At 41.3% G+C, this 12,870-nt stretch overlaps 1 protein-coding gene across 2 annotated transcripts in view; it reads left to right on the forward strand.

Annotated features, from left to right (window-relative positions):
- Positions 1-10,430, forward strand: part of LOC140714789 (centrosomal protein of 95 kDa-like) — a 53,363-nt gene extending 42,933 nt beyond the window's left edge. For both annotated transcript variants that reach the window (XM_073026361.1, XM_073026362.1), the window contains exons 20-22: positions 5,269-5,415; positions 6,918-6,989; positions 9,667-10,430. In XM_073026361.1, coding sequence (XP_072882462.1) covers positions 5,269-5,415; positions 6,918-6,989; positions 9,667-9,843 — 396 coding nt within the window. In that variant the 3' untranslated portion in view covers positions 9,844-10,430. The remainder of the gene's footprint in view (positions 1-5,268; positions 5,416-6,917; positions 6,990-9,666) is intronic.
- Positions 10,431-12,870: the final 2,440 nt, after the last annotated feature.

A 12,870-nucleotide genomic window follows, 5' to 3' on the forward strand; every position in this document is an offset into this window, starting at 1 on the left:
CACCGTACCTGGAGTATTGTGTGTAATTCTGATTGTCCTACTGTAGGTAGGCTGTGATTTAACTAGAGAAGGTGCAGAAAAGATTCACAAGGATGTTGCCCTGAAAGATTCACAAGGATGTCAGTCACCTAAGACATGGGCTTAAACAAAGAGAAACCACTTAGGCTGGGACTTTTCCCTAGAGTGAAAGAGAATGAGGGATGACCTTGGAGATTTATCAAATCTAGGAGGGTGGATGGTCACAGCATTTCCTCTATGACTAACGGATTAACTGGAATGAAGCAAATTATTCTGCAGTGACTTCTTGCTGTGTCAGTAAAAGGCTATGTATTTTTAAAAAAAAAACCTGAGAAAAGAGATAAATCCTTGGTCCTGGGAGATCTGGGCAGGCTTTTACCAAGGAAATTTATGCAGCAACAAGATTTTTAAAATCTGATTTGGTTTTTTTTAAAGCCTTCGATTTTTCTGAAACATCATCTTATCCTTCATATGGAACTTGGAAATTTTTCAGTTCTATCTTTCCTAACCTCTTCGATGATCATCTTCCTCCATCTCCCCACCTCCTCATCTGACATTCTCCTAGGTTGAACATGATTACTTTAACTGTGACAGAGCCAGAACTACGTGTCTCCACCACAGCTACTCACTCCAACTGTAATTTCACTCCACGTGGAGCTGGTCTGCTGGCAATGATTATTTCTTGTTCTTGCATTTCTCAGGAATTTCACCATATATTTAGTCTTCTATCTCCTTCAGGTCATTTGAGGGCCTGTAGAATACTCCAGGCAGGTTGATACAGTGCCAGGACTAGGCCACTAGAAGAACCAAGAACACAAACAGCGAAGACTGTCTCTTCCGGTTACAGCCTTGGTGTAGGGCAATCATTAGACTGAGTAATTTCAGGTTTGTTAGCCAATGCAAGGTGGGAAAAGTATGGCCATACACATTGTCATTTTAAAGTGTCTATAAATCAAAGTCAGTCAGTGGGGAATTTGAAGAAGGATTGAAGGGAATAACCCTTTAATTTCCTGGAATGAAAGTGTTACCATATGAGGAATGATTTGATGGCTCCGCACCGTACTCCTTGGAATTCAGAAGATGAGAAGGGACCTCATTGAACTCCATTGAATGTTGAAAGGCCTCAGTAGAGTGGTTGTGGAAAGGATGTTTCCTATGGTGGGGGAGTTTAGGACTAGAGAGCACGCCTCGGATTAGAGGGACATCCAATTAGAATAGAGCTGAGGAAGAATTTCTTCAGCCAGAGAGTGGTGAATCTGCAGAATTAATTGGCACAGTTGGTTGTGGAGTCCAAATCAGTGGGTATTTTTAAGGCAGACGTTGATAGATTCTTGATTAGTCAGGGCATGAAGGGTTAAGGGGTGAAGGCAGCAAGAAGAGAGCATGTCCTGGGTGGTGGGTGTCCTTGATGATTGAAGCTGTTTTCCTATGACATCTATACAGTGATGGGGTGAGTGAAGTTATTCCCACTGGTTGAGAGGTAATAACTGTTTCTGAACCTGGAGGTGTGGGTCCTGAGGCTCCTGTATCACCTTCCTGATTGCAGTAGCAAGAAGAGGTAATGACCCGGGTGGTGGGAGTCCTTGATGGATGAGAAAGAAATGGATCAGCCATGATGAAATGGCAGAGTTTGTAAGAGTTCAAAGTAATATTTATTATCAGAGTATGTACATGTCACCACATGCAACCATGAGATTCATTTTCCTGTGGGCATACTCAACAAATCTATAGAATAGTAACTGTAAACAGGATCAGTGAAAGAACAAGAGCATAGAAGACAAAAAATAGTGCAAATGCAAATATTTAAAAAAGCAATAAATAATGAGAGCATGAGATATCAAGATAAAGAGCCATTAAAGTGAGGTAATTAGTTGTGGGAACATCTCAGTAGATGAGTGTAGTTATCCCTTTTTGTTCAAGAGCCTGATGGTTGAGGAGTAGTAATTATTCCTGAGGCACCTGTGCCTCCTGCCTGATAGCAGCAGTGAGAATAGAGCATGAATTGGGTGGTGTGGATCTTTGATGATGGATGCTGCTTTCCTACAACAGCATTTCATGTAGACGTGCTCAGTGGTTGGGAGGGTTTTACCCGTGATGTACTCTCCGGCCAAAACATCGTCTGTTTACTCTTTTTCCACGGATGCTGCCTGGCCTGCTGAGTTCCTCCAGCATTTTGTGTGTGTTGCTCAGATTTCTAGCCTCTGCATATTTTCTTGTCTTTGTGTCCTCAGCAAACTTGAATATGGTGTTGGAGCTGTACTTAGCTACACGGTCATAGTGTAAAGTGAGTAGAGCAGGGGGCTAAGCACACATCCCTGTGGTGCTCCTGTGCTGATGGAGATGGTTTTTGTCAGGAAATCCAGGATCCATTTGCACAAGGGGGTGTTGAGGCCATGGTCTTGGAGTTTACTGTATTAAGATGGTACCTGATATCATCTCATCTATTACAGCACCATCTTCAAGTAATGAGCCAAGGGAGGATGGGTTAATTGGCCGGTTCCACAGTTAGGTGACTGGTAGGCTACATTTCTGGAAGTGGGGACAGTACACACTATTGAGTTAAAATAAAAACCAAGGTTAGGATTACTATCTTAAAAAAAATAATTAGCCCTGGGGTTGACAGTTGAGTAAAAGCTGTAGATTGCAGGTAAATGTTTGTCATTGTGCGCATTTCTGGTCAGCTACCTACAGGAAAGATGTCAATAAGGTTGAAAGAGTGCAGAGAAAATTTACAAGGATGTTGCTGGGACTTGCAGACTTGAGTTATAAGGAAAGGTTGAATAGGTTAGGTCTTTTTTCACTGGAGCATAGGAGTGAGAGAGGAGAGTTGATAGAGGTATACAAAATAACGAGCAGTATGGATAGGGTAAATGCAAGCAGGATTTTTCCACTGTTGGTTGAGACTACAATTAGAGGGGAAAGATTAAGGTGAACATGAGGGCGGAGCTTCTTCACTTGGGGGGAGAGAGAGTGGTAAGACTGTGAAGGGAGTTGCCAGTGGAAGTGGTGGATGCAGGCTTAACATCTAAGAGAAGTTTGGTTAGGTACAAGGATCTTTGCTCTGTGACTCTTATGACTATTATTAATAAGGGCTCCAATGAGGCTGAAATAGCTACAGTCTTTATGAGTCAGAGCCCTCCCTTTTGCTGCTTCCACTGGGCTTCTGTGAGCTCCTCCATGGGCTCTTTCTGAATCCCATCCTGATTCCAAGGAGTGGCCTTGGCCCAGGAATTTCCCTGAGTCATTGTGGGCTGCTGAACTATGCTTAAAGGGAGACTCTGACCACATTATTGGATCTCTTCCCCTGCCCAGCTGCTAATCTCTTCCCAGAAGATTAGTAAGTGTGTCTACCTGTGTGTAATATATGCTGGGGGAAATTAGGCAATGAGTTAGAGCAAGGGGCTAATGAGTTACTAACCTGGGTCAGGATGGACTGGATAAGTTGAAAGGCATAATTATGCATCCTATTTAAATACCAATTGTTGATTAGAGGTTAGCAAGTGCACATCCAAGGTTATTGATCAGAATTACGTTTATTTTCACTGGCATACTGTATCTCATGAATACATAAATATATACTATAAATTATATTAAGAAATATATAGAATATTAAAGTAGTTCAAAAAGAGAGCAAAAATAGCAAGGTAGTACTCATGGATCATTCAGAAATCTGATGGCAGAGGGGAAGAAGCTGTTCCTAAAACATTGAGTGTGTGAGTTAGCAGCTGGCAATTGCATTTAGAATCGGGTTTAGTATCACTGGCATACGTTGTGAAATTTGTTGTTAAATTTCTAATTCTACAACTCCTGATCCTTAACCACAACCACCTGAATCCAAGTCTATAGAACCAGCTATTCCTTACCATTGCTGTGCATCACCAGTAACAGGCATCCCAGAATTCATTACCATCTTTCACTCCACAGAAAAGACCACAAAGACTACAGAGATGTTTTGAAAATCATACCCGAGTGATCACCATTTTCATTGTAGATAACTCGAGAGCCAGTCCTCATCAGGCGAACAGAGATGGAGAGAGTCAGCAACTTTAAAATCCTCTATGCTATCATTTCAGAGGATCTGTCCAGGGCCCCAGCATATAAGTGCAATTATGAAGAGGGCACAGCAGTGCCACACTTCCTTAGGAATTTGTGAAGCTTCAATATGACACCTAAAACTTTGACAAACTTCTATAGAGGTAGTGGGGAGTATATGAACTGGTTGCATCACGGCCTGGTATGGAAACACTAATGCCTTTGAATCCTAAAAATCCTAAAAATATTAGTGGATACATCCCAGTTCATGTGTAAAGTACTCCCCACCATTGAACACATCTACAGGGAGTGCAGTGACAGGAAAGCAGTATCCATCATCAAGGGCTCCCACTACCCAGGTCATGCTCTCTTCTTGCTACTGCTATCAGGAAGAAGGTACAGGAGCCTCAGGACCCACATCTCCAGGTCTAGAAATAGTTATTACCTCTCAGCCAGTGGGGATAATTTCTCACCCCATCACTGTATAGCTGTAATAGGAAAGCAGCTTCCATCATCAAGGACTCCCACCACCCAGGACATGTTCTCTTCTTGCTGCTGTCTTCAGGAAGAAGGTACAAGAACCTCAGGACTTGTACCACCAGGTTCAGGAACAGTTATCACATCTCATCATTGAAATGTTCCCACAACCAGTAGACTCCCTTTCAAGGTCTTGTCATGTCATGTTCTTGATATTTATTATTTATTTATTGTTATTATTGTTTCTGTTTGTATTTGCATGGCTTGTTGTCTTCTGCAGCCTGTTTGAATGCGCTGGTTGGGTGGTCTTTTATTGATTCTGTTTTAGTTATTATTCTACAGATTTGTTGAGTATGGCCACAAGAGAATGAATCTCAAATTGCATATGGTGGCATATGTACTTTGATAATAAAATTTATTTATTATTACTATTATCCTTTTTTCTTTTTGTATTTGCACAGTTTGTCGTCTTTTGCACACTGGTTGTTTATCCATGCTGTTGGGTGTGGTCTTTCACTGATTCTAATATGTTTCTTGGAAGCCTCCAAGAAAACAAATCTCAGGGTTGTATATGGTGACACGTGTACTTTGATAATAAATTTATTGTACTTTGAACTTTGAATTACTGGATGTATGACCAATCTAAAATAATGATGCTGTTTGTTTTGATGTATGTCTGACTAATAAATCTAGTCTAAATGTAATGTAATTAATTATTTCATTATTTACACAATCCTAAAGATTTTCAAGAACTTGTTTGAAGGGGGCTTGGAGATTCAGAAGGAGAGACTGCGTGAGTTGAAGGCTTATGCCAAAGAGAAAAGGGAGGAGCACAAGAAGCGACAACAGGAGGAGTTGGAGTCCATGGAGAATTATTATCGAGATCAGGTATGTGAAAGCTAGTCCCTGGTAAACTCTCCATTTTGGCTGGAACGCAGAGGTAACGAGAATAACTTGTATTTACATTTAAGCCTTTGTTTGAACTGCCCAGAATCCTTAAGAGACAACCAAGTACTCTGCCAGTTACAACCTACTTAAACCTCACAGTTGAGCAGAAACCACCCTGCCTCAGCACAGTCAAGTCCTGCTTACAGTAATATTGTAATTTGACCAGACCACCCTCTTGCAATGTTGGGTGTCACTTAAGTTTTACTGAAGGCATTAAGCATTCACCAGTTCTTCTTTGAAAAGTGCCCTGGAAATGGTCATACTTACAGTATCTGTCAGAGTTAATAGGAAACAGAGTGACAGTCTCATGTACATCTCTGTCCAATAATGCAGAAACCGTCATGGAATTAGTCTTGCAGCAGCAGTATAGTGCTCTAAGTTACAAAAAGAAACATATTAAAACTGGCAAGTACCGAAAGAGAGCAAAATAGTGAGGAAATGTTCATGGACAGTTCAGAAATCTGATGCTGGAGGGGAGGTGTTTCTAAAGAATTCAGTGTGTCCTCAGGCTCCTGCACCTCCTCACTGATGGTAATAATGAGACGAGGGGACGTTTTGGATGGTGAGAGTCTTTAATGATGGATGCTGCTTTTGTGAGGTATCACCTTTTGAAGATTTCCCTGATACTGGGGAAGCTAGTGTCCATGGTGGAGATGGCTGAGTTTATAACACTCCCTGCGGCTTTTTTTTTTAATAATCTTGTGCAGTGGAGCCCCCCCCCCCCCCCCCCCAGCCATGCAGTGGTGCAACTAGTCAGAACATGGATAGATAGTGTCTGGTATCCTACACTTTACCCCCTGGGATACCAGTAACATTGCAACTTCTGTTCATTAGGGCCATCACACTGAAATAGTGACATTACTCTTTTATATTAAAAATGACAAGTGTGTTGTAGTAATAAATAGTAATTCCAAGAGACCAAACAATTGGCTTGTTCATCACTACCAAAGTCCAAGCAATCAGATAAAGTTTTGATGTAATGCAGTCTTGATTAACTGCCTGGGTAAGTCCAATCGTACTGAAAGAGGACTCCAGACAGGTGACAAGAGTGATTTAGTTCGCAGAAGGTGTGCTGGACAAACTGATTTAGATGAGTTCTTGATCTATCCTCTCTTTGGTTTTCGTGCCACCAGCCCTCCCTAAGAGGCAGAAAACGAAGAGGCTGGTAGGCTATGGGTGTGGCAGAGTAGAAGAGATTGCTCTGGCACTGTTTTATCACAACCTTTGAAAAGTAATTTTGCCAGTAATTGCAGTGCAATTTTGAGTATCATACAAACCCTTAATCATGAAGTTCTTTCATGACTGCACATCATGAAAAAGGTGAGGAACCTTTCAGATGCAGTTGTACACTTATGCCTGCTTCAGTATAAACATATAATCGTGCAATGAACTGTTTAGAATTTGCAATTCACTTATCTAACTGAGATCCTTTATTGTTCTAGTTTTTAATGCTGGCGGAAACTCTGGCACAAGAGCGGCAGAAAGTTCACATGCGAGAGGCGGCACAGAACAAGGTAGTGTTTCGCTTTCCCACTTATTATGCACCGGAGGAGGCCATTTAACCCATTAGGTCCTTTGCTGGCTTACAGCAGAGCAATCATATGTTGCCTGTTGATCTACCCTCTCACATTCCCATTGTGTTCTCTGTGGCTCTTCCCCCATCCCTAGTAAATGTAAACAATTGATCTACCAATACGTTGGTATTTTCTAGGACATGCAAAGAAACAGCTAGAAACCACATGGGAGTATTGCTCTGCTTTAGTCCAGCAGATCCTGGCTAACCAGGTTACATATTACAGTCGGCCCTCCTTATCTGCGGGGGATTGGTTCCAGGATCCCCCGCGGATACCAAAATTCACGGATGCTCAAGTCCCTTATTTAACATCTATCAGTGCCGTGGTCTTTAGGACCCAGTGGAACCCCAGACTTTATTTAACATGTCTCCGTACGGTAGACATTAGGACCCAGCGGAACCCCAGACTTTATTTAACATGTCTCCGTACGGTAGACATTAGGACCCAGCGGAACCCCAGACTTTATTTAACATGTCTCCGTGCGGTAGACATTAGGACCTGGCGGAACCCCAGACTTTATTTAACATGTCTCCGTACGGTAGACATTAGGACCCAGCGGAACCCCAGACTTTATTTAACATGTCTCCGTACGGTAGACATTAGGACCTGGAGGCGCAGCTCTGAATCCTCAGTGTTTCTGTTCACAAAAATAATCACGAGCGTGATTGAAAATAAGGTGGAAGTAATAATGCGATTGGAAAGAGGTGAAACGGCATTGGTCATTGGAAAAGTGTTAGGCTACAGTTGGTCAATGATCGGAACAATTTTAATGGAGAATGTGAAAGGCCCTGCCCTGATTATTACTAAGCAACGCAGTGGTTAAATTATTGAAATACGTATGTTTCTTAAGTGTTTTATATGCATAGAAAGGTAAAATATGTACTATATACTAAGAAAAATGTTTGACTAACTGACGCTAAATAATACCAGATGTACCTGTTCCAATTTCAAATCCGACTTAAAGACGGACTCAGGAATGGAACTCATTCATAACCTGGGGACTGCCTGTACTTTAAAGTCATTTCTAGATTACTTATAATACCTAATACAATGTAAATGCTATGTAAATTGTTATACTGTATTGTTTAGGGAATAATGACAAGAAAAAATAGTCTGTACATGCACAAGCAACGAGTGCTGGAGAGAGAACTTCCGGGTTTTCCTGATCTGCGCATGCAGAATCCGCGGATAAGGAGGGCCGACTGTTCTGTAGAAACCCACTTTGTTCACAGCACCAGAACATCACTAGCAAAGCTAGTTATTTGTCATTCTCCAAGTTGTTCCCAAAGTTTACCATTTCAAAGATGTCCCCATTTCTCAAGCTTAGACAAGGTTCTCAGATTTGATTCCCTGTGGGAAATGGATAGCTTGTAACAATATCTCATGGCCTTTAGTGCTCCTAGCAACTTCCATTTGGGATGGAACTCAATAGTCCAGCCTTAATAACTAGACCAATATTCACTTGTTATCAAACACCTGTAAATATTGATGGCAGTAGTCAAGGCAAGAATTCCATGTGTGAACTTTTCTCCAAACCGTCTCATTGAAGATTTTTACTTTTAGCCACAGTAGAAGCTGGAGTGATGCACCAGCTATCGACTACTCCACTGCATTTGCCCTTTCTTTATTAGGGGCCATCTTCTTGTTGAAGTTAAATTCGCAGTCATCACTTATTGCTCTTTGGCAAATTTAAAAGATTAACTTGTTATCATGGTTGTAGTACTGCTCCTGTTTAGTTTTTAAGACTTTTAAAAGAAATGGAAAATGGAATGAGAATAAACAAGCAAAAAATATTAACAGAAATGGAAAAGACAGGGCAGATACGGTATATAGGTTCCCTACAGACCAATTCAAGACAGGAAAATCATGTTTGATGAATCTATTGATGTTCTTTGAGGGTGCAGTAGAGTAAATGAAGGGGGAAAAATGGGAATAACCAATGTCCACTGTCTCCTCTACTGTTGTGATGAGGCCATGCTCTCAGGTTGGAGGAGCAACACATTATATTCTGTCTGGGTAGCCTCCAACCTGATGGCATGAACATTGATTTCTCAAACTTCCAGTAATGCCTCCCTCCACTTCACCAGTCCCATTTCTTTCTCTCCCCTCCTCTCCTTAACTGCCTATCACCTCCCTCTGGTGCTTCTCCCCCTTTCCTTTCTTACATGGCCTTCTGTCCTCTCCCATTAGATTCCACCTTCTCCGGCCCTGTATCTCTTTCACCAATCAACTTCCCACCTCCCCTCCTCCCAGTTTCACCTTGTGTTTCTTCCTCCCCTCCCCCCACCCTCCAACTCTGACTCCTTGTCTTTTTTTCCAGTCCTGATGAAGGGTCTCAACCCAAAATGTCAACTGTACTCTTTTTCATAGATACTGCCTGGCTTTGCTAAGTTGCTCCAGTAAACTTTCACAAAGGTGTATGAAATTTACCCGTCAGTGGGAAAGGAATGTCAAAGCAAGTTGCACCACAGTACAGTTTACATTTACAGATGTGACTACTCACTAATGTTCTAAAGGTTGCAGCAAGTTTGCTGAGAGTGGTGCCAATCAACATCAGTGTCCATCGCTAACGTGTGCAGCTGGTAAGTTGTTAATTCATTTTGACTCCTCTTTGCAGGCCCTCCAGAAGTTGAAGAATGAGCTACGTGTAAAGATGGAGGAGGAGATCCGAGAGCTGCAGGAAATGATTACACGTGATGATGACGATGTGTACTTCAGAGAACTGGAGGCTGAGCGTGCCCAGCGCCAGCTGCAGATGGCCTCGTTTCAGTACAGCAAGACCCCAACACTGTAAACATCTGCTAATGGTCAACCAAGTCCTGCAGTTTTTTTTAAAAAGGGCTCAACTAATTCAAAGCACAACCCTATGTTCCTAAAGCTCAGAGATGCACAAGTGGATATGCATTGAACTGTGGTAGGGTGAGATCATGTCCTCCGCCACTGACACTCTTGCTAGGCTCGTCTTTTAACAAACTCTTTTAAAAACAAATTACTGATAATCTGAAGGTCAGTTTTTACCTCTGTATAGTCCATGAAGACTGTATGATACTGTCTCCTGAGATGTTTTAGTATAAATACTACTTTGATTATTACTATTCTTCCAAGATCAATGCTGAATTAGTGATCCGTTTTTCTGTTGCATCTCAGCTACTTGATCATCTTCAGCACTCAACATGGTTGCGTACACATGATCCCTGTCTGACACTAATACTGTAAAGCCCAAGTGTTCCAAAATTACTTTGTACATTTATCTTGTACAGTAGATAACTAGACTGGAATATTGAAGGAAGTTACATTAACAATTTTTCTATGCAATCATGTTTTTTTGAAACTATGTTCTAATTTATTAAAATTTTTGCTACCTAAATATTTCAAAGTAAATGCTCTGTGTGATTTGGTTCTAAGTTTGTTTTTACTTCATAGTTCTTGCCAAAACAACAAGTCGGGACATTGCTTTATTGTAAGGTGCATTAATTTGAGATGTTAAGTAAGCACCAATCATTCTACTCACAGGTCTGTACAACTTCTAATAAAACTAAACCAAGCCCATTGAAATCAACTAGATTAGTCCTGAACTATTGATCAAAACAGTTGTCTGACTTGAGTGATATTAGAATCAGATTTATTATCACTGGCATGTGTCGTGTAGTTTGTTAACTTAGCAGCAGCAGTTCAATTCAATACAATACATAATATGGAAGAAAAATAAATAAATCACAGTATATGTATATTGAATAGATTAAAAATAGTGCAAAAACAAATAATATATATTTAAAAAGTGAGGTAGTATTCACAGGTTCAATGTCCATTTAGGAATCGGGTGGCAGAGAGGAAGAAGCTGTTCCTGAATCACTCTGTGTGTGCCTTCAGGTAACAGTGAGAAAAGGGCATGCCCTGGCTGCTGGGGTTCCTTAATAATGGACATTGCCTTTCTGAGACACGGCTCCTTGAAGATGCCCTGGGTACTTTGTAAGTTAGTTAGTTCCAACCCCCCCCCCCCCGCCCCCCACTTACCAGAGTGATGCAGCCTGTCAGAATGCTCTCCATGGTATATCTGTAGCAGTTTTTGAGTGTTTTGTTGACACACCAAATCTCTTTAAACTCCTAATGAAAAACAGCTTTGATCAACTTTGCTTTTAAAACTGGGACAGTTGTTAAATGTTGGCTTTAATTTTGAAACAGAGGAAATTAAGGAAAGATCTGGGCTTGGCAAGTGGAGGTGGGGGTGAACTCATCTGCTGAGATGTTTCATAATGATCATAGTTGTCTTTGCCCATATGCACCCAACTTGGGCCATGGGTCAAGTTGAAAATGAGCAGCGCTTTTATCATTCCACTTTCATAGAGAGAGGCAGGATCATAATACAACAGCAAAATTCAGTTGTGAAAGCCCTGAACTTGGTCAAACATCTTGTCTCTTTTAAAAAAAGTGGTTTGGGATACCTACAGAAAGCAGCAAAATGCTTCATGTCTGGAAAACACTGACACAGTGGAAAGGATATTTGTACAAGCTAGCACAGAGAGGAATGAGTTGTGATCATGGCCTTCAGTGTTCACTGCAAGTTAGTTTTGACTGTTCAGAGTGCTGTTCCTACTGTTCGTTAATTTCCTGATTTTAAAAAAAGTATTAAACCTTCTAGCTATCCTTCTTCCCTACACTCTCCCCCCACCTTTTTATGCTAGAGTCTTTTCCCTTCCTTTCCTGTCCCGATGAGGAGACTCGGCCTGAAATGTGGACTGTTTATTTATTTCCATTGATGCTGCCTGACCTGCTGAATTGCTCCAGCATTTTTTGTGTGTTGTTTCAAAGTAATGCTTGGTAATGTTTTCAAACAGATATTGAACAAGGACAAGACCAGGCTGAAATCAAAATTATTGCACTGCCAACTTTATAGTGCCTATAAAAAGTATTCACCCCCTACCCTGGAAGTTTTCTTGTTTTACAACATTGAATCAGTGGATTTAATCTGGCTTTTTTGACACTGATCAACAGAACAGAATCCTTTTATGACAAAGTGAAAACAAATTAAATTATTAAACCCAAAATAACTGATTGCCTAATTACTCACCCCTTCAGGTCAGTATTTGTTAGATGCACCTTTGGCAGCAATTGTCTGGACACTGCGATTTTTTCCCCCCATTCTTCTTTACAAAACTGCTCAAGCTCTGTCAGATTGCATGGGAATCATGAGTGAACAGCTATTTTTAAGTCCAGCCACAAATTCTCGATTGGATTGGGTTCTTGGCTATGACTTGGCCACTGCAGCACATTGTTTTTAAGCCATTCCTGTTAGCTTTGGCTTTATGCTTGCGGTCATTGTCTTGCTGGAAAACAAATCAAGTCACAGTTCTCTTGCCGTCTTCATCAGGTTTTCCCTGTATTTTGCTGCATTCATTTTACTCTCTGCTTTCGCAAGCCTTCCAGGGCCTGCTGCAGAGAAGCATCCCCACAGCATAATGCAGCTACCACTATGCTTCGCAGAAGTGAAGGTATATTTTGACAATGTGCGGTGTTTGGCTTACATCAAACTTAGCGTTTAGTCTGATGGCCAAAAACTTCAACTTTGGTTTCATCATACCATAGAACCTTCTTCTAGCTGACTTCAGAGTCTCCCCACGTGCCTTCTGGCAAACTCTAGACGAGATATCATGTGAGTTTCTTTTCAACAGTGGCTTTTACTTTGCACTCTCCCATAAAGCTGTGACTGGTGAACTACCCGGGCAACAGCTGTTGACTGCACACAGGTCTCCAAAAGCAGATCTCTATTTAACTAATTATGTGATTTTTAAAACCAATTGGTTGCACCAGTGATGATTTGGTG

The sequence above is a fragment of the Hemitrygon akajei genome, chromosome 22 (assembly GCF_048418815.1).
Source record: "Hemitrygon akajei chromosome 22, sHemAka1.3, whole genome shotgun sequence".
Classification (NCBI taxonomy): Eukaryota; Metazoa; Chordata; class Chondrichthyes; order Myliobatiformes; family Dasyatidae; genus Hemitrygon; species Hemitrygon akajei.